This window comes from Eucyclogobius newberryi, unplaced genomic scaffold, assembly GCF_026437365.1.
Source record: "Eucyclogobius newberryi isolate DKJ021-1_F unplaced genomic scaffold, fEucNew1.0.hap1 SCAF_6, whole genome shotgun sequence".
Taxonomy (NCBI): Eukaryota; Metazoa; Chordata; class Actinopteri; order Gobiiformes; family Gobiidae; genus Eucyclogobius; species Eucyclogobius newberryi.
This window is the reverse complement of record NW_027316278.1, coordinates 36,491,741-36,509,180: the sequence shown is the minus strand read 5'-3', so window position 1 is coordinate 36,509,180 and position 17,440 is coordinate 36,491,741. Positions and strand designations below refer to the sequence as shown.

Here is a 17,440-nt window from a genome sequence, read left to right as displayed (position 1 = left end):
TATTCAAGCCTCTTTTTAGGTGCTTTGATTGAAACATTTCTGCCAGTTCCTTGACTCCCAAGGAAGCTTATTGTTACGCCCACTTTTATCTGCTGAGGGGATTATGAGTGGGCTAATACTGAGCAGACTAATGCTATGTGCTCCTCCCTCAGGTCGGCGGTACAAAGGCCGGAGTGATACGCTTCCTTGGCGAGACTGACTTTGCCAAAGGCGAGTGGTGCGGCGTGGAGCTCGATGAACCTCTGGGCAAAAATGACGGGGCAGTGGCCGGAACAAGGTGCTCAACCAATCAACCAGCTTCAATAGCGTCAAATTAAAAATGATTTATAGCACATTTTTCAACTCCTCTCTGTGTACAGGTATTTCCAGTGCCAGCCCAAGTACGGCCTGTTCGCCCCAGTTCACAAGGTCACACGCATTGGCTTTCCCTCCACCACACCGGCCAAAGCAAAGACCACAGCCCGTAAAACCCCTAACACCACCCCCTCGGGCCTGAAGCGCAGCCCCAGTGCCTCCTCCATCAGCACCATGAGCTCTGTGACGTCTGTAGCCAGCGCCAAGCCCAGCCGCACCGGCCTGGTGAGAGACGCACTTTAGCACAGCAAACTAGTGGGAACCAACCATCTATTTTGAGATTTGATTATGTTGTTATATTATGTTATTTATGTCCTGGGCACAAAAATGTATAACACAGAAACGTTTTTTGCTTTTGTCTTTTACTCTGTGAACTTAAAATTCCAGTTTATTATTTTCAGAATAATCTTCAAATCTGTCTCAAAGCCCTTCTGTTGTTTCTTCAGTCACTGTGATGCGACTGGTGACTAATTTACCCCTATTGAAAAATTGAGCAGTTAAATGTAAAATCTTTGAATCCGGACATCCCTACAGTTCGCCTCAGTCGGTCCCTCATCTGCCTGAGGTCCAGCTCCAGTCTCCCTCGTGTCCGTCTGTCCGTCTGTGAGAGTCGGATCTCTCCTTCACTGGAACTCCTCCAGGTTTCTACGCTTTTTTCCCAAAGAGGTTTTTTTTGTAGTTTTTCCTGGCAGAGAAGGAGAGTCTAAGGACAGAGGACCCTGGGACATCGTCCCTCGCCACCACAGACATTGTCTGACTCCCTCGCCACCACAGACATTGTCTGACTTCATCGCCACCACAGACATTGTTGATTCATTTATCCCTGTGGCCCTCAGAGGCAACTGTTGTTGTGATTTTGGGCCTTACAAAAATAAATTGATTTGATTTGATACTATAATGATGTTTCAATAAGCCTGTCGGGTTGTTCCTTAGCTGACGGAGACCTCGTCCAGGTATAACCGTAAGATCTCAGGCACCACGGCGGTGCAGGAGGTCCTGAAGGAGAAGCAGCAGCACATCGAGCAGCTGATGGCAGAGAGGGACCTGGAGAGGGCCGAGGTGGCCCGGGCCACGAGCCAGGCTGGAGCGATGGAGCAGGAAATCACTCTGCTCAGGGACGACCATGACGAGGTGAATGCCTAAACAGTCACTGGGTTTTGTGCAATGCAGTGCTCTCTACAAACATTGTCTTCAGGGTCATGACTATCTTCATATTGTAGTTTGGAAGACTTTCTGACCCATGACAGCTGAATCTGATCAAAGAGATTTTTGGTCCACTGGAAGCATTCTCTTAAACTGTGTTAAAAAGACAGGTGTGCACTGTTAATAATTCTCCTAATTTTTCAAAGTAGCTGCAGTTTTTCCTCCCACCAAGACGCAATCAATGAACTTTTTTCCCACAATTTTCTGTTTTGTAAAAGTGTGCGGCCACTGATAGACATCATCAGATTAAATATTTGTGAACCTTTTTGATTGATAATTCAATGTAATCGACAGGGAAATCTTGCTCTTGCCCCATCTGAGACAGTGTTCTCGCTGGGCTGAGGTTGAAGGATGGCGGTGGGACAAACCGTGCGGGCGCTCGCGAAAAGTACTTTAAAACATTTGCTGAGGTTTACCGTACTACGGCGCTCGTAGGCAGCGCGAGCAAAAAGTACTTATGAGATCCCTGTGCGAGCGCCGTGGTGCTTTTCACTCGCGCCTGCGGTGCTCGCACGGTTATCTTGATACCTGGCGGTATCTTTTGAGCGAGAACACTGAGATTATTTCACATTTTAGTATATGAAAAACAGAAATAGGTTGCAATCACGTTCTAAAGTTTGATGATAGCAAGGTTCTATGAGATTAATAGTTTTTGAAAGATAGATATAATATGAACCATAAACCAGGTCAACAAATGTGTAATCTGACAATTAAACAGTAAATTCTACCGATGAGTTTTGAAGTATTAACGTACAGGGATTCTACAGTGTTGTGATGAGTAACATTGCAAACTAGATGTGTGTTTTCTTCATTTCAAGTTACTTGATGTCTCCATTTGTTTTAAAGATGGAGACAAAGATGGATCAGTTACGTGCCTTGGTAGAAGCAGCAGACAAAGATAAAGTAGACCTGCTCAATCAGTTGGAGGAGGAACGCAGGTAAACATTACCTTTGTGTACTGGTGATACACGTGTACATCACTTTGTCCTGTCCTCAACAGAAAAGTGGAAGACCTTCAGTTCCGTGTGGAAGAAGCTTGCATTACCAAAGGAGACTTGGAGGTAAAGACTCACTGCCATAGTTTTCTTCTTGCTTTTTTGTGTCACATTTTCTGCATTGAACGATCGGTTCCAGTAGCTCTTAATAGTATTCTATTCTATTATAAATACCTATTCTCTTACACTGTGTCCCCGGAAATATTTTGCATTATTTCCCATCTTATCTGTTTCCCAGCGCAGAAAATCCTGAAAGCACACATCTCCGACTAAATCCTTTTTAAACCCAGCACAGGGTTGGAGTATTTCTTATTCTTCAAAAGCCAAAGCTAACCTTGTATTCTAATTCAGAGCTATATTAAACTGCATGGAGCTTGAAGCGTGGTTGGACTAAAGGCGGATATACTAATGTGCTTCCAGGCGGTGGCTTTCTGGTTAGCTGTGTAACATGATTGCTAATTTTTCCTCTTTTTTCCTCTTTTTGTTGTTGTATTGGTCCATGCATGGAACCACTGCAAATATCCCCTTGTTTCTGCACTGTCCCAACACAAAGTTGCACTCAGGTTGTAATGCATTAGTTAATAATCACTAAGATTAAGAAAGATTAGCCAGTGTATCCTGCATTAGAATTAAGTTTACAGATCACTCTGAGCTAACATCCATTTTGGTTTATTTTTCTTCAAGAGATTTCACACAATGAGCTTAAATGTTGGTGGTTTATAATTTAGTACTTAATCTTCTGTGGAAAATGACCTAATCATTGACACAAGAAAACGGTGCAACAATTAGGATTCTGCCAAATTGAATTCGAGGCAAAAATGGTACAACTTCAGTTCAGAGATGATTTGCCATATTTTATAAGGCACTGTTTTGTCCGTGTTTGTGGTGAGGTCATTGTCCGTTTAATAATGGCTGGCTCGACGCACATCACAATGTTTTGGATCTTAACAATCAGTGTGCTTCATTCATCAGGTGTACTGCTTGTGTACCTCACCCACCGTCCCTCCCCCTCCATAACCCACTCCTCCTGCTGCTTGCCCTGTAATCTTCCCTCATCAACAGAAAACAAGACATGAGAGCTGAGTTTGGTCCCAAGCTCAAATTTGTGCATGGGGTGTTTTATTTTTATTTCTACTCATCAAACTTAATGTCTGGGTTCTTTTTGAAAAAGCAGACTCAATTTAAGGATAAATCGAGCACATAGAACACATATTTTTATTTCAACCACATTTTTCTATGCAATGTTCCCTCATCAAAAACAAAGAGTTGCATTGAACGTCGTTCATACATACTGGCAATGATATCTGCTGATCGTAATGTCCCTATTCATCTATTTTATTGATCTCATTATAGGTTGATGCAATGCAAAGCTTGGATATGTATTACAGTAGAAGCCTCATTTACTAACAGTAACGTTAGTCATCAAATCAGATAGTTCTTACATTTCTGTTCCTTGAATGATTAACCTGCTGCTTAAAACAGAACCCAGAGCAAAACTGATTCTGACTGACCTGCACAGCACATGCATCCCCACAGACCCTTCTGTACCTTTCTGTACTCCTGTACAACGACCCCTGACCCCTCCGTCCTCCTGTGTTGGGCTGGCATGTGATGGTGGCACTTTGGTGTGTTCTCTTCCTCTCCTCCTTGTTTACTAACAGACGCAGACCAGGCTGGAGCATGCCCACATTATGGAGCTTGAACAAGCGCTGCTCTTTGAAAAGACCAAAGCTGAGAAACTCCAAAGAGAGTTAGAAGACACTAGGGTAATGAATTCTGCTCTGTACTGCACTGGATACATGTGCAAGGGACCAGGAAGTGATTGGAACTGGGGTTTAACACTGGGTACATTTGGCTTTGGATAGTTTTACCTATGCACTCAATGATCAGTTCATGATCTTTAATTCAGTGTTGCAAAAGTGTTTAGTGTGTTGGAGGAATTATTCTTTCTACATTATTCTCAGACACAAATGAGACAGACCAAATTTGCCCTGTCTATAGCTTATTATCTATAAGTTACCCCATGTTTTGTGTCCCCAGACCCTCCCAACATCCATGTGTCCCGCTTATGTAGATATGCATTTGTGTACACTCCAAGGTTCTAGCTGTCAGAAAAGCAATGAACAAAACTAGTTTGTAAGTTATTTGTACCATGAGATAAATGTTTTTAAAGTTTGGACTATGCTTTGTCACCATAAGGGGCAGTTTAAGATTCATGATTCAAAGAGTGTTTCCCAATCCCAGGATCCTTCCATGTAGAATCCTCCACATAATGGTCTAATACTGAAAGCTGCTTTACACTCCACATCATCTCCCATGTCATGTGTTTGATCAGAATTATCACTTCCAGTGCTTGCCGGCGGTGTAGCAGTTTGAGACACGTGTGGTTATTACCACATCAGGGGTTCGCCTCCCAGCCATGACCGTTGTTTGCTCTACCTTCTCTCTCCCCATTTCACGCTAAAGCAGTCCTGTCAAATACGGGCCAGAAAATATTTGTTTAAATGCATTTATCTATATAACAAACAAATCTACTTTTGGGTCTGGGTGAAAGTGGATAGATATTTGTTGGGGTAAAAATGCATTTCTCCCCTGCACCAATCAGACATTGCCAGCTCCGCCCTTGTTACCTTAGCCTCATCAGAGGCACATTACTCCCTACAGCGGAAACAAAGCCACACTGGACTGGATCAGACTGGGATGCACACAATCGCAATGTCTAAAGGCCAACACCCCAAAGTGCGGCACACCAACGCACTCATCAACTCACACTAAACAACATACAACGCAGCTCTTAAAAAGGCTTTAAAACAACTCTTTGGGCGCTTCAAGTATAATTTTTCGTCTGCAGATTACTGACAAAGAAACACACAGCACGAGGATTTGTGAGGAGAGGAAAGACTGGTTTGAGCAGATCATAGTGAATTTAGTGATGGACAAGTTTTCTGTGCACATAGAAAAGCAGGCTCCTGGAGTTCTCGTGCATCTGTTCAAAGTTTCTGTCTGTGACAGAGCAGAGATCTGTCTACTCGCTGCAGATGTGAAGAAATCATGTGTTTTAAGCTCTAGCACTGCGTCCCAATTAAAAAAGTTAAAAGCCATAATAAATACATTTTCACAATATTTGGATGGATCTGATTTGCCTTAGTACAGTCAATAACTTCAATTGCCATCCTCATTCTGAAGGAAGGATCCTATAGATTGTAAAACCTCTTTTAGTCAAACGAAAAACTAATATGTTAATATTATTTATACAGAGTACTGTAATGTTTTGAAATACTTAATGAATAACCTGTATACTTTTGAACACCATGGTAAGTATTGGAGAGTGTACTCAATTATAATATCCAATTTGTGTTTTTGAAGGTTGCGACTGTTTCCGAGAAATCTCGTATTATTGATCTAGAGAAGGAACTCTCTGTGAGGACCAGAGATGTATCTGACCTGCAGCTGCGTTTGGCCAGCCAGCCAGACTCTGGAGACCAGAACTCCGGAGACCAGAACTCCAGTACAGCTCTGCTTCTGCAAGAAATTAGCACTTTGAGAGATCAGTTAGCTTCCCAGGAATCCAAACAGCAACAAGAGCTAAAGGGCTACAAGGAGAAGCTGGAGGTGCAGGAGAAGGCCCATAGTCAGGCTGCTGCTAAGCTTCAGGCTACATGTGTGCAGCGCTCCAGTGAGAAGGACCAGCTCCAGGTGCGTCTGAATCAGGTGGAGCGAGAGAACTCTGATACGCTCGAACTGTGGCGGTCTAAACTGGAGTCAGCCGTATCATCTCACCAGCAATCCATGGAAGAGCTAAAGATATCGTTCAGCAAAGGCACGGATACACAAACCACCGAGCTCATCGAAACCAAAAGTGCACTAGAAAAGCTGAAGTTGGAACATAATTGTTTTAGAGAGGAAAGTGAAGCGAAACTTAAAAGTGACGCATCTTCACGGACTCAGGAAATCCAGGCTCTGAAGGCACAGCTCTCAACTATGACTGAGGAGAAGGAGCAGCTGGAGGAGAACCTGAGGACCCAAGTGGAGAAGGCGGAGGAGCAGCACCTTGTGGAGATGGAGGAGGTCCTGGGCAAACTTCACACTGCAGAGCTGAGTCTAAAGGAGCTCGAGGAGAGGGAGAACAAACACATGCAAGAGGCTCATGGCAAGGACAAAGAGACCAAAGAGATGACGGCCCAACTGGAGGTTCTGCGCAGCAAAGAAGCACAAAGCACAAAAGAGCTGCTCAGTGTGAGGAAAAGGCTAGAAGACGCTCAGAGTCAGCAGGGGGCCAAGGTAAGAGATTGCTCTGGTTTGGCTACATCACTGTGGATAAACGAGTTAGTTTTAGAAGCTGCTCTGCCAACATCAATAACATGTATTGGAAGCATTGGAATTTATTAAATATACACAGCTATTTGTTAATTATTTTAAGAATCACCTTGGATTTGAATGTGTCCCTTTTGGTTAGGAGGGCGAGTTGAGCTCTCTTCTGGAGGGCAAGGAAAAGGAGGCCCTTTGTCTCCAGCAGAGTGTGAGCACACTGCAGCAGCAGAAGGATGGCCTACAACAGGAGCTCGGGGACCTAGTGAGTATCCTGCTTTTTACAATGAATTATTCTCAGCATTATATGTGCTACACTTCTGTGTACCTCTTTTCAACTACAGCAACAGAAAATGTCAGAAACCACAGAGGAGCACATCAAATCCTTAAAAACTATGCAAGAAACAAGTGAGAAGCTCAGTGAGAAGGAGGACAAGCTCACTGCGCTAACTGCACAAACTGAAGCACTCAAGGGTCAAGTTACAGGTGATAAATTACTGAATGTTTTAGCTTTACTGTAGCATTTATAGATGAGGGCGCCCTTACTAGACAAACACTTGAAGGCATTAAGAAATAGAAAAAAAGATGTATAGTTTTCTAATGATTCTTCTGCAGGTTTGGAGCGAAAGCAGAAGACTGCAGATGAAAAGATTGAGCAGCTAACACTGGACAAGAGTAAGCTGGAAAAGGACATCTCCGACATAATGAAGGAGTCTGGAGACAGTTCAGTGCAGCTGACCAAGATGAACCAAGACCTCGTGCTTAAAGAAAGGTTATGCTCCTCTTTGCTGAGGTCTTCTGTTTAAGCCCCAGTTTAAACCACAGTTTATTTGATTCCACATGTTCTTCTGTTTGTCACGTCTTTAGAAGGCTGGAGGAGCTGCAGGGCCTTCTGGCTGAGGAGAAGGAGAAAGTGGCTCAAATCAATGAAAAACTCCAACAGGACACAGCCCAGAAAGAGCAGCAGCTGAAAGAGACTAAAGACGCACACCAGGGAGAAATGAGTCTACTCCAGGAGAAGATCACCACACTGGTCAGTACTCTGATGAACTACACATCAGGCCAGCTTTTAGAGCTACACATTATGTAAGTCACACTCTTGTATAGATCTGGGCCTATGTGGCCCCTTGCAAATTATCAATAATAATCGTTATTCTTTCCAAATAAGACTATTTACTGGCCAATGTCAAATGTCTCGTATTGTTTGTTTTTATGTTCAAAGCTGTTCTGTAGTTACTTGAAGCATAAACACTAAGGCTGTAGTCGTTTAGTCGATTAATCATTCAAAGGTTTCCAAGTTGACCGAAATTTGCATTAGTCATCTAATTATTTTATTTGAATTATAAGGATTTATATGGAACAACATCAAAAACGAGAAGACATGGAATGAGTTCGAGACAGATATGGGAGTCAACCTCCATCTGTTATATATAAATACAATTTCCTTGTACTTCCCTGTATAAATAAATGTTTTTTGCGTGAACACCAGTGCAGTTGTAGTGTTGTGAGTGCAGTTTGGGTCAGATATTGTACATAGAGATACTTTTAGATACTATTTGAGATTTAAAAAAGTAGCCACTACACTTTTTCTACTCCTGAAGAACTGGTTCTCCTCCTGAAGAACTGGTTCTCCTCCTGAGTGGGTCCAGCGCCACTGTCTCTCTCGCGTCAGCCTGTCCGTCTTGAGAGAGTCAGATCCCTCCTTCTCTGTGGAACTCCTCCAGGTTTCTACTTTTTACCAAGGAGGTTTTTTGTAGTTTTTCCTGGCTGAGAAGGGGGGGTCTAAGGACAGGGGACTCTGGGACATCACCCCTCATCTCTATGGACATTGTTTAATCCGTTCTTCACCGTCGCCCTCCGAGACAACCGCTGTTGTGACTTTGGGTGTTACAAAAATAAATTGAATTGAATAGTCTCTAATTGATTGGCTGAGCATGTCTTTAGTCAACTAGAGCCCTACATCACATGGCTCATATTTGTCATACACTAATTTTGTTTTACGGAATTACTATTTTATCTGTTATCAGCAGATACTTGGATTGGTGCATCTTTAGTAAAAAGAAAACCTATAAATAATCTAATGGAGTGTTTACTCTGTGCAGGAGAAGTCTGTTGCAGAGGGAGCTACTCTTGTGGAGGAGCTGAAGGCGTCCCATCTGAAGGCCCTGTGTGAGGCCTCAGAGCTCCACAGGCAGAAGGAGCAGGAGCTGCAGCAGGCACAGAAGGAGCTGGGCCTGTCCCAACAGAAGGAGGAGGAGTTGCAGAGGCTGGTGACCAAGCTGCAGGCGCACAAGCAGCAGGCCGAGGTACACAGCCGTCAAACTCATTCCTACGATGTAATGTTTTTGAACGGCCAGAAAACCTTCAGTCAGTTAACTGTCATAAACTAAACAATATTCACTGTAAAAGTCTATAATCATGATCAGATCTGAGTAGTCTATCTATTTCGCCTCTCATTGTCATTGTTATATTGTTGATTTTATTATTCAAGATATTAACAGTCTATTTTTATCAGTTAAATATTTAAGAGGGGAATTTTCATTTCAATCAAAATTATTATATTAAGTCCAAGAATTGGGACATTAAATGGATTTGTTTTTATGTCTGAGTATAAACTAAAGCATTATTGTGGGATGTTAAGATATTTGCTACAAAGATTTTGGGTTGGCTGAAATGATATCTCCAATCTTAGTGTCACTTAGCATAGCCTTAGTAGCTCGTTCTCAAACTGAAAATGCCTAACAATGATATTAAAACCATTTGTAAGCTGAAGTGAAAATGCTCCACTTAAATATGTGTGTTTGGTGTCAGACATGGTGTAATCTTTGCCTGCTTCTGCATTTTTAACTTCTCCAGTGGCATACATCCATATCTGCTCAGTTTGTTTTGGTTCATCTTATTCCCCCTCTTTATTTTTGCTTCTTTTGTTTCCCTTTGAAATTATTTTTCCCAGTGTCTTTCTGCTGAGCTCCAAACCACCAAGCATGACGTTGAGCAATTTTCCCAACAAGTGGAAAAGCAAAGGTTAGACCAGGAGCTCATGCAGAAGGAAAGCGCGGCAGAAAAGTTAAAACTACAGGAGAAACTTTCAGAGGTCCAGGCTCAACTTTCCAGCCTCGAAAGTAGTTACAAGCAACTGAAGGAGCAGAAAGAGCAACTACATATGGCTAAAGAAGAACTTTCGAAACGCCACGATGAGCTGCAAACACAAGGCAAATGTTCAGATGAAGAAAGAAGTTCTCTTAAAAACCACTTGCAGAAAGTCACAAAAGATCTTGAAATGGCACAGACGGAAGGCAAACAGCTGAAACAAGCCTACAATGAACAGTTGGCGAAAACGCAAAGCCTTGAGGAACAGAACGCAGAAAAGCAAGATCTCGTTCTAAAGCACCAACAGGAGCTTGTACAAATTGAGGCTCAGAGGAAGCAACTGCAACTGGATTATGATGGCGTTTGTAAGGAAAAGAGTAGACTGGAGGAGGACTTTGAGCAAAAACAGTCCAAGCTCGTATCGGAGAAGGACAACCTCACTTTGGAGTTAGACTCTGCCAGGAATGCCAAAAAGTCCCTTGATGCAAAAAATGGCGAACTCCAATCAAAACTAAACTCCCTAAACTTGGAAAAAGAGGATCTCACAATGAAGAATAGCCAACTGCATGCACTTAACGAGACACTTACCAAAGAGATGGCAAAACTGTCCGGTGACTTCAGTGCCACCACGTTGGAGAAAACAAACTTTGAAAAGGCCAAAGAGGAGCTTCAGAACCAGCTCGCCATCGCTAATAAAGAACTGGAGATGACTCTGCGCGAGTGTGAAGAAGTGAAGGTATCCAAAAACGGGTTGGCCCAAATGCTGGAGGAATTCAAAACAAGCAGCCAAGTTACAGATTGCGAGAGGCTACAACTTCTGCAAGAGAAGGAGGACCTGCTCACCTTTCAGAGGAAAGCCAGTAACGAAAATCAAGAGCTGCTCAAACGAACCGAAGAGTTGAAGAGTAAGATTCAGACATTAGCGGATCAGCTTGCTCTTGCCAACAACAATTGTAAGGAACTGGCTGAAGCTTTGGAACAGGAAAAACAATCATTACAAAAGCAGAGTTCTGAAGCTGAGCTGGCTCTTCATGCATTACGGAAGGAGCACATGAGCCTGGAGTCTACTCTAGAACAACAGAAGATGGACAACGAAAGGCTAGGAGGGGAGAAAGGGGAACTAGAGGGTAAGATGACAAAGGTCTTAGCAGAAAGAGACACGGTTTCAGCTGAGAGAGAAAAGCTGTCCACCAATTTAAGAGCTGCCACGGACCAGTTAGAGACTGTCTCCAAAACAAATGCAGAACTTAACCAACAGAAATTGGATCTATCAGGCAAGTTGGAGGATATTAAAAGGCAAAAAGATGATGTTGAGGCTGCAGTAGTTGTTTTGAAACAGGATAAAGTTGACTTTGAGAATCAGGTGAAGAAACTCAATGGGGAAATTGAAACTCTAAGGAAAGGTAAGGAAATACTTATTGAGGAGCATACCGTTTTTAAACAAGAACTAGAAAAGACCAATTCTGAGCTGGTTCAGAAGGCGGAGAAGCTGAAAAATGACTGTTTAAACCTGCGTTCTGGACAAAGCGATGCTAGCACGCAACTGGAGTCTGTATGTTTGGAGAAGCAGAGTTTACACCAAGAGGTAGATGGTTTAAAATCTCAAATTCAGATGTTGTTAAGTGCCAAGGAGAATCTTGAATCACAGCTTCAAACGGAAACTAGCCAGCATATAGAAGTCGTAGCTATTAAAGATGGCCTCTCCAACCGGATGGAAGAGTTGGACCAGACGGTGTTCAAGCTGAAGCAGGAAAATGAACAAATGTCTCTGAGTCTTCAAAAGAGCAACCAAGACAAGAAAGGGAAGGTGAAGGAAATGTCCCAGCAAATGAAGCAACAGAAGCAGGAGTCTAGTCAGCTGACGATTGAGAAGGAACAACTCAAGTCTCAAATTGACGAGATGAACAAACGGATGGATAGCTTGAACACAGAAAAGGAACAACTGTCCACCGCGCAATGCCTTTTAGAGCAGGATATAGCTTCTCTGCGCAGCGAGCATGAAAACTGGCTCAAAGAACGACTCAGACTGACTGGCCTGGTAGACGAGCTCCAAGCCCAGAACAAGCAAGCAGAGACTGACCTGAAGACGCTCCAACACGACAAAGAAGAGCTGGAAAAGCGACACCTGCAGGTCACCACAGAGGCTTCCACATCCGCCGGCGAGAGGGACCAGATCGACTCGCAGCTCTCACAAGCCCTTTCTAAGCAGCTTGAGGTACTTCTTCCCCCAGGCACTAACCCGTCACTGACTCCTTTAGACGGCTGGGGCCCCTGTCTGTTCTAAACGCACTCTGCTCGGTCTCCCTGCTTCCCTCCCCTAGTGTATAACTTTCATCTTCATTCATTAACCACTGGTGCTAGCTCCCAGCCTTCACTCTCCTTCCTGTGGGCTTATAACGACTTTGAAATTGACCACAAAATAATCCCATTGTTAGCCTGGCTAGCCTGCAAGTCCTTTCTCGTTCTTTAGAGAAGAGAATTGGGCCCCTACAGTGCAGGGCTAGTCTTGAAAAATACATGAAATTGATTAGTATATGAGAAAAGGCATTATGTTTACTACAATTTATTATTATAATGTCTATAATGGGTTCTCCAAATATTTCTGATTTAATTAGCAATTTCTTCAGATCCTTTGAACACAGATAAGATGAGTTTGAAAAGTCACATTTAAGTTTGCCCCGAGGACTTGTTGAAAGAGTATGACTTTGGTCAATATATTCGTTCTAAGGCCACAGGTAATAGTTTTGTAGAGAAGAGATGCATAATATTTTCTTGTTCTTTGTAGAAATAATTGTCCTGTAATTTGAAATGCAAATGGTTGTCTCTCAGCATGCAGAATTAATAGTCAATAATCTAAATCTCCAAATCAATCTAAACAATCGTAACATCCAGCAACTTGTATTCATGTTTGTTTTCTGACATAATTCAGGCCACAGAGTCTTCTGGGAAAACGTCTGAAGCTCTTGAACAACTGTCCAATGAGAAAAGTGCTCTGCTTCAGGAGAAGGCTCAGGCCCAGGCTCTGTTAGACGAGCTGCGCACGGCCAAGAGCCACCTGGAGTCTGAGGTGAATGATGGCTCATAACTGGGAACAGAACTGCAGGTTCACCTGAACTAATGGTCTGTTTTTTTGTTTTCAGATGAAAACACTAAAGGAGGAGAAGTCCAAGTACCAGAAGGATCTGAAAACATCCAAAGAACAGCTCAACTCTGAGGCCCAGAGGAGTAAGAGCCTGAGCCAGGAGCTGTGAGTACATCACATCGAATATAATAAGATAACCTTTATCTGTCCCACAATGAAGAAATTGTGTTGCAACACAGATTAAGAGCAGAAGCAGAATAACAAGAACAGATAACTTAGAATATTATAATATACTCATAGTTGGTGCGTTTGCACTAGGGATAGAATAGGGAACAATCACATCCATATTTGAGTGCTGGTTGGTGGTCTAGTGGTTTGGGGTCTTGCGCAAATGTGGCCATAGAAGCGGGAGCAGTCTTTCAGCTTTACAGTTTTATCAGCATTTGGCAACACAGATACTGTTTTTAGGACTTCAATTTAATTTGGTATTTCCAATATATTTTCAAATTGCCAAATTAAAATAGTTGATTTTAAACTGGTAGATTAAAACACAAATTGCCTCAATTGAATGCTGTATATGTGATTTACTACTTGACAAGATTTACACTTAATTAAAATGAACCCAAAAATTTGTGCTTCAAAACCAGAACTCAAAATGACCTATATAATGTGTATTTTATCACATAAGTTAAACTCCAAAATAGGAAGCCTATAGGGAAGTTTATCATAAAACTTAGCAGTGCCTTGGCTTAGAAAAAGTACATAGAGCTGAAAACTTTGAAAACCACTGTCTTTGAGCACTTTTTGTCATACCTTTTCATATTAACTTATTTAAACCATGTTTCCTCAGAGAGAAGCTGAAAGAGGTGGTGTCCACAAAGAGCCAGTCTCTGCAGAGTCTGCAAGAGGAGCACGAGCAGCTGAGCAGGGAGCTGAGCGACAGTAACAAGGACCAGGCCCATCTCTCCAAGGTCCAGCTTTCACACAAACTAAACTGTCACTGTGGGGCACTGGTCTAACATGTCTGTGATTTACATGCAGCTGAAGAACGAACACTCCAAGCTTAAGCAGCAGGTGAAGGACCTGAAGCAAAGGTAAACTTTCACCTCTCGTATGTGCAGCTGCCATTTTAAACATGTCTAACCAAGTGGAGCATCCTTTAAGCTCTAGTGTTTCTATCCTCTCCCTTTCTCTAAAGCCTGCCTAATAATACCTTCAGGTACTGGATACTTTCGCTTCAGCATGTCCACTGACTACTGTCTAATGACAAACTGCATGGGAAATCAAAGACACACTAAAACTCATCAAACATCTTTAGCTTACATTGTGCTAGTGTTTACTTTTAAGGCCCTGGTTGTCTTGTCTTGTAATGTCCGTACTATGTTATGTATCGACACCTCATGTTGGCTGATCATTTATCATCAGTTTATAAGTATATATAAGTGGATAAGTGTATTTTGGCATTGTCTTTTCCAGTGAGAGTATCTTGAAGGAGCAGTTAGACAAAGAGAAAGCGTCCCTGACAAAGAACAGTGCCTTAATCAGTAGTAAAGAGGAGCAGCTGGAGGAGCTCAGCAGAAAGGTGAGCACATCCCAGCACGTTCATGTCAACACGCTCACTGCAGTCTCATAACCGGTGTGTGTTTGTGTGTGTGCGTGTGTGTGTGCGTGCAGCTGACGGCACTGCAGGCAGAGAGTGCGTCTGCCCGAGCTCTGGAGGCCACCGTGGAGGTTTTGGAGAGGGACAAGGCCAGTCTGAAGGAGCGAGTCCTCAAACTGGAGAAAGAGCGAGGAGGAGAGGGAGGGCAGGGTTCAGGTAACACTGTTCTCACACCAATGTTGAACAAGCTCCCTAACACAATGTATTAAGTCCCTCTGATCAATATGTGGGCAACTTTACTTTAAAGGCTTTCTGACCACTGCAATAAGGCATTATTTTAGTGACTGAAGGCTTCTAGATATAGAACATTTATGAAAAAGTGATTCATTGAGAAAAATCTGAAATAGTTGATTCTTTTTTGACGTTTTGCCTCACAGCAAAAAGGTCCCGGATGTGACTCCTTTCTGTGTGGAGTTTGCATGTTCTCTCTGTGTCTGTGCAAGACATTAACAATAGGCGTCTCCTCTCTGGGCCAGGACTCCCCTGAAAGAGATTCTGAATCTCTGAGACTTCCCTGGTTAAATTTAACTCAAATAAACAATGACCTGTGATCAAACAATTATTTTTTTACAGCTGACTACTCACAATGAGTTGGTTAATCTTTGCACACTGCATCCATCTGTTCCATATGTGTAATATTTGTGGCCCATATCATTTCAACATCTTGAATCTGTTTAATTTTTTTTAAATGTACACTGTTTTCAGGTGCCACTATGGATGGAGGGGACATTGAGAGGCTATAATAACCAGAACTCATTTTTTCTCCTCACACTCTAGGAAACACAGAAGTGGATGAGCTCCAGGAGGAAAAGGCATCTCTGGAGAGTCAGGTCTGTATTGCACCGCTGTCCTGTTTCCTGCTCAGTCTGAGGACTTCTGCTGTAGTTGTATCCTGGCCTAGTATATTATATCATATGTGTTTCTCATTGGTATTCTCATGTCACATTGGGTAAATATCTGTACTAAAGCTGTGTAAAAAAACGATTGGCTCTCATACTAACGTAGCTCGAAGGATGTAACTGATGTGTACTGTGTATTTTTGTTATTCATGAGAAAGTTACAGTATAATTATTGCTTTACAGAGGAGGGCTTAAATGTGGTCTATACCTCTGGAAGAAATTGTAAGACTATCAAATGCTCAAACCATTCCCCTCCTCTGTGTGATGTAAAATGTTATACTGGTTTTGTTGTCAGTCCTGGGCCCTGTACTCTGTGCACTGTTCTCATAGTAACAGTCAAACTTTTACATTGCACAGTAGCTATTAAAAACCGCTTAGTCTTGTTTTTTGCTCACATTTTTGCATGACAAAAGACAACTAAAAGTGCATATGACAGGTTCTCTATTACTGTTACTTTGTTTGGTGAGATAGTCCTTGCGGTAAATATTTGTCATAGTTTACATGATTCAAGTTGTAATGTGAAGAAAGTTGAAAATTACAGGAAGTAGAGTTCTAAAACGGAATCCCTCTGTGATGTCATCAATAAGCGACAATTTACATACAACTAAAACATTCAAACAATCATTTTAATAAAATAAAGATGATGTCAAATGATAACTACTGTGGAATTTACATGGATTTTAACCCTTGTTTACAGTGAGGTTGCTAGGTAACAGTTGTGGATTACCTTGCTACATGCTGCTCATGTCCAACCAGGAAGTAACATTAGAAACTTGCCCTAAATTGTCAAACTGGGGGGAAATATTCAACATGTTCGGTAAAATATAATCATGTTTCCAAGTGAAATGTGTAGTCTAACCTGTCGTGTTCACTTTCAGTTGGTTTCTAAATCTAAAATATTCAAGCTAAAGCTGGACTACTTGGATTTTACTAAGCTTATAGTGTAACTGCATCTTAAGCAACATGTGACCAAGGGAAGAGGTCAATGGTCACACATCTGACCATACTAAATGGTTTGATGTTAGACAGGCACGTTCCAAGATGACAGGGGCACAGTTGGTACAGAGCCCAGTGCAGTGCTGTGTCAGTTGCTGTTTCTAACTTGAGCTCTTGATTTTTCTTTTCTCCCTCCTCTTCTCTGCCCTGTCTCTGATGTTGGCATTGCAACCCCACCATCAGGCAGCGGTTTGTTCATGTTTTACATCAGCTTCACCTGTGCATGCACTCACCCTCACTGTGGTTCTACATAGTGTCCAGTAGGAGGCAGCAGAGTATATTGACATCTAAGACATCACTTTTAGACAACGCTTTAAACTATGCACTTCCCTATTTAAATGCAGTTCTTAAGTTTAGTTATGATTAATAGTGTTTAGAACAGTTGGCTGCCTCATGGTAAGTTCTTGAGGACCACTGACATTTTGTTTGCACTTGTTGTAGATTGAGTTCCTGAACTCGGTCATTGTGGACCTTCAGCGGAAGAACCAGGAGCTCAAGGACAAACTGGAGAAACTGGCCACCGCCGCGCTCAATGGGAACAGCCCTAGTGAAATGGACAACTACGAGAGGTTCGCTGTGTGCACATGTAGACGTCATGCCCAGATATACTTATCAATACTAAAACTAGTAAATATTCATTTGAGCAGGATCGATCAGAAGTGGCATAGCTACATAGTAAAATAAAATTTGAAAAAAGCTCTTATCAATGTTGAAAAGACCCTGGAAATCCCTGTACAAGACAAATGTATAAATTAATATTATGTTTGTGAGTCTCACATTTTTCCTTTATCAAATTCAAGTTGGAAATGTTATATCATGGTACTGACTTCAGAAGGGCTTTTAAAGGAGACCT

General features: G+C 42.3%; 1 protein-coding gene across 4 annotated transcripts in view; it reads left to right on the top strand.

Moving 5' to 3' along the window:
• The window catches only part of clip1a (CAP-GLY domain containing linker protein 1a), a 30,261-nt gene that overhangs the window by 11,641 nt on the left and 1,180 nt on the right, over positions 1 to 17,440 (top strand). Inside the window, exons 4-25 of one of the 4 annotated variants that reach the window (XM_072433737.1) lie at positions 153 to 277; positions 360 to 579; positions 1,288 to 1,485; positions 2,404 to 2,495; positions 2,558 to 2,618; positions 4,214 to 4,318; positions 5,919 to 6,833; positions 7,009 to 7,125; positions 7,205 to 7,346; positions 7,476 to 7,632; positions 7,728 to 7,893; positions 8,963 to 9,166; positions 9,814 to 12,165; positions 12,880 to 13,017; positions 13,091 to 13,197; positions 13,883 to 14,003; positions 14,074 to 14,126; positions 14,231 to 14,251; positions 14,509 to 14,614; positions 14,707 to 14,848; positions 15,470 to 15,522; positions 17,029 to 17,156. In XM_072433737.1, coding sequence (XP_072289838.1) covers positions 153 to 277; positions 360 to 579; positions 1,288 to 1,485; positions 2,404 to 2,495; positions 2,558 to 2,618; positions 4,214 to 4,318; positions 5,919 to 6,833; positions 7,009 to 7,125; positions 7,205 to 7,346; positions 7,476 to 7,632; positions 7,728 to 7,893; positions 8,963 to 9,166; positions 9,814 to 12,165; positions 12,880 to 13,017; positions 13,091 to 13,197; positions 13,883 to 14,003; positions 14,074 to 14,126; positions 14,231 to 14,251; positions 14,509 to 14,614; positions 14,707 to 14,848; positions 15,470 to 15,522; positions 17,029 to 17,156 — 5,723 coding nt within the window. The remainder of the gene's footprint in view (positions 1 to 152; positions 278 to 359; positions 580 to 1,287; positions 1,486 to 2,403; positions 2,496 to 2,557; positions 2,619 to 4,213; positions 4,319 to 5,918; positions 6,834 to 7,008; positions 7,126 to 7,204; positions 7,347 to 7,475; positions 7,633 to 7,727; positions 7,894 to 8,962; positions 9,167 to 9,813; positions 12,166 to 12,879; positions 13,018 to 13,090; positions 13,198 to 13,882; positions 14,004 to 14,073; positions 14,127 to 14,230; positions 14,252 to 14,508; positions 14,615 to 14,706; positions 14,849 to 15,469; positions 15,523 to 17,028; positions 17,157 to 17,440) is intronic. The other 3 variants (XM_072433739.1, XM_072433738.1, XM_072433740.1) reach the window with 3 other exon arrangements.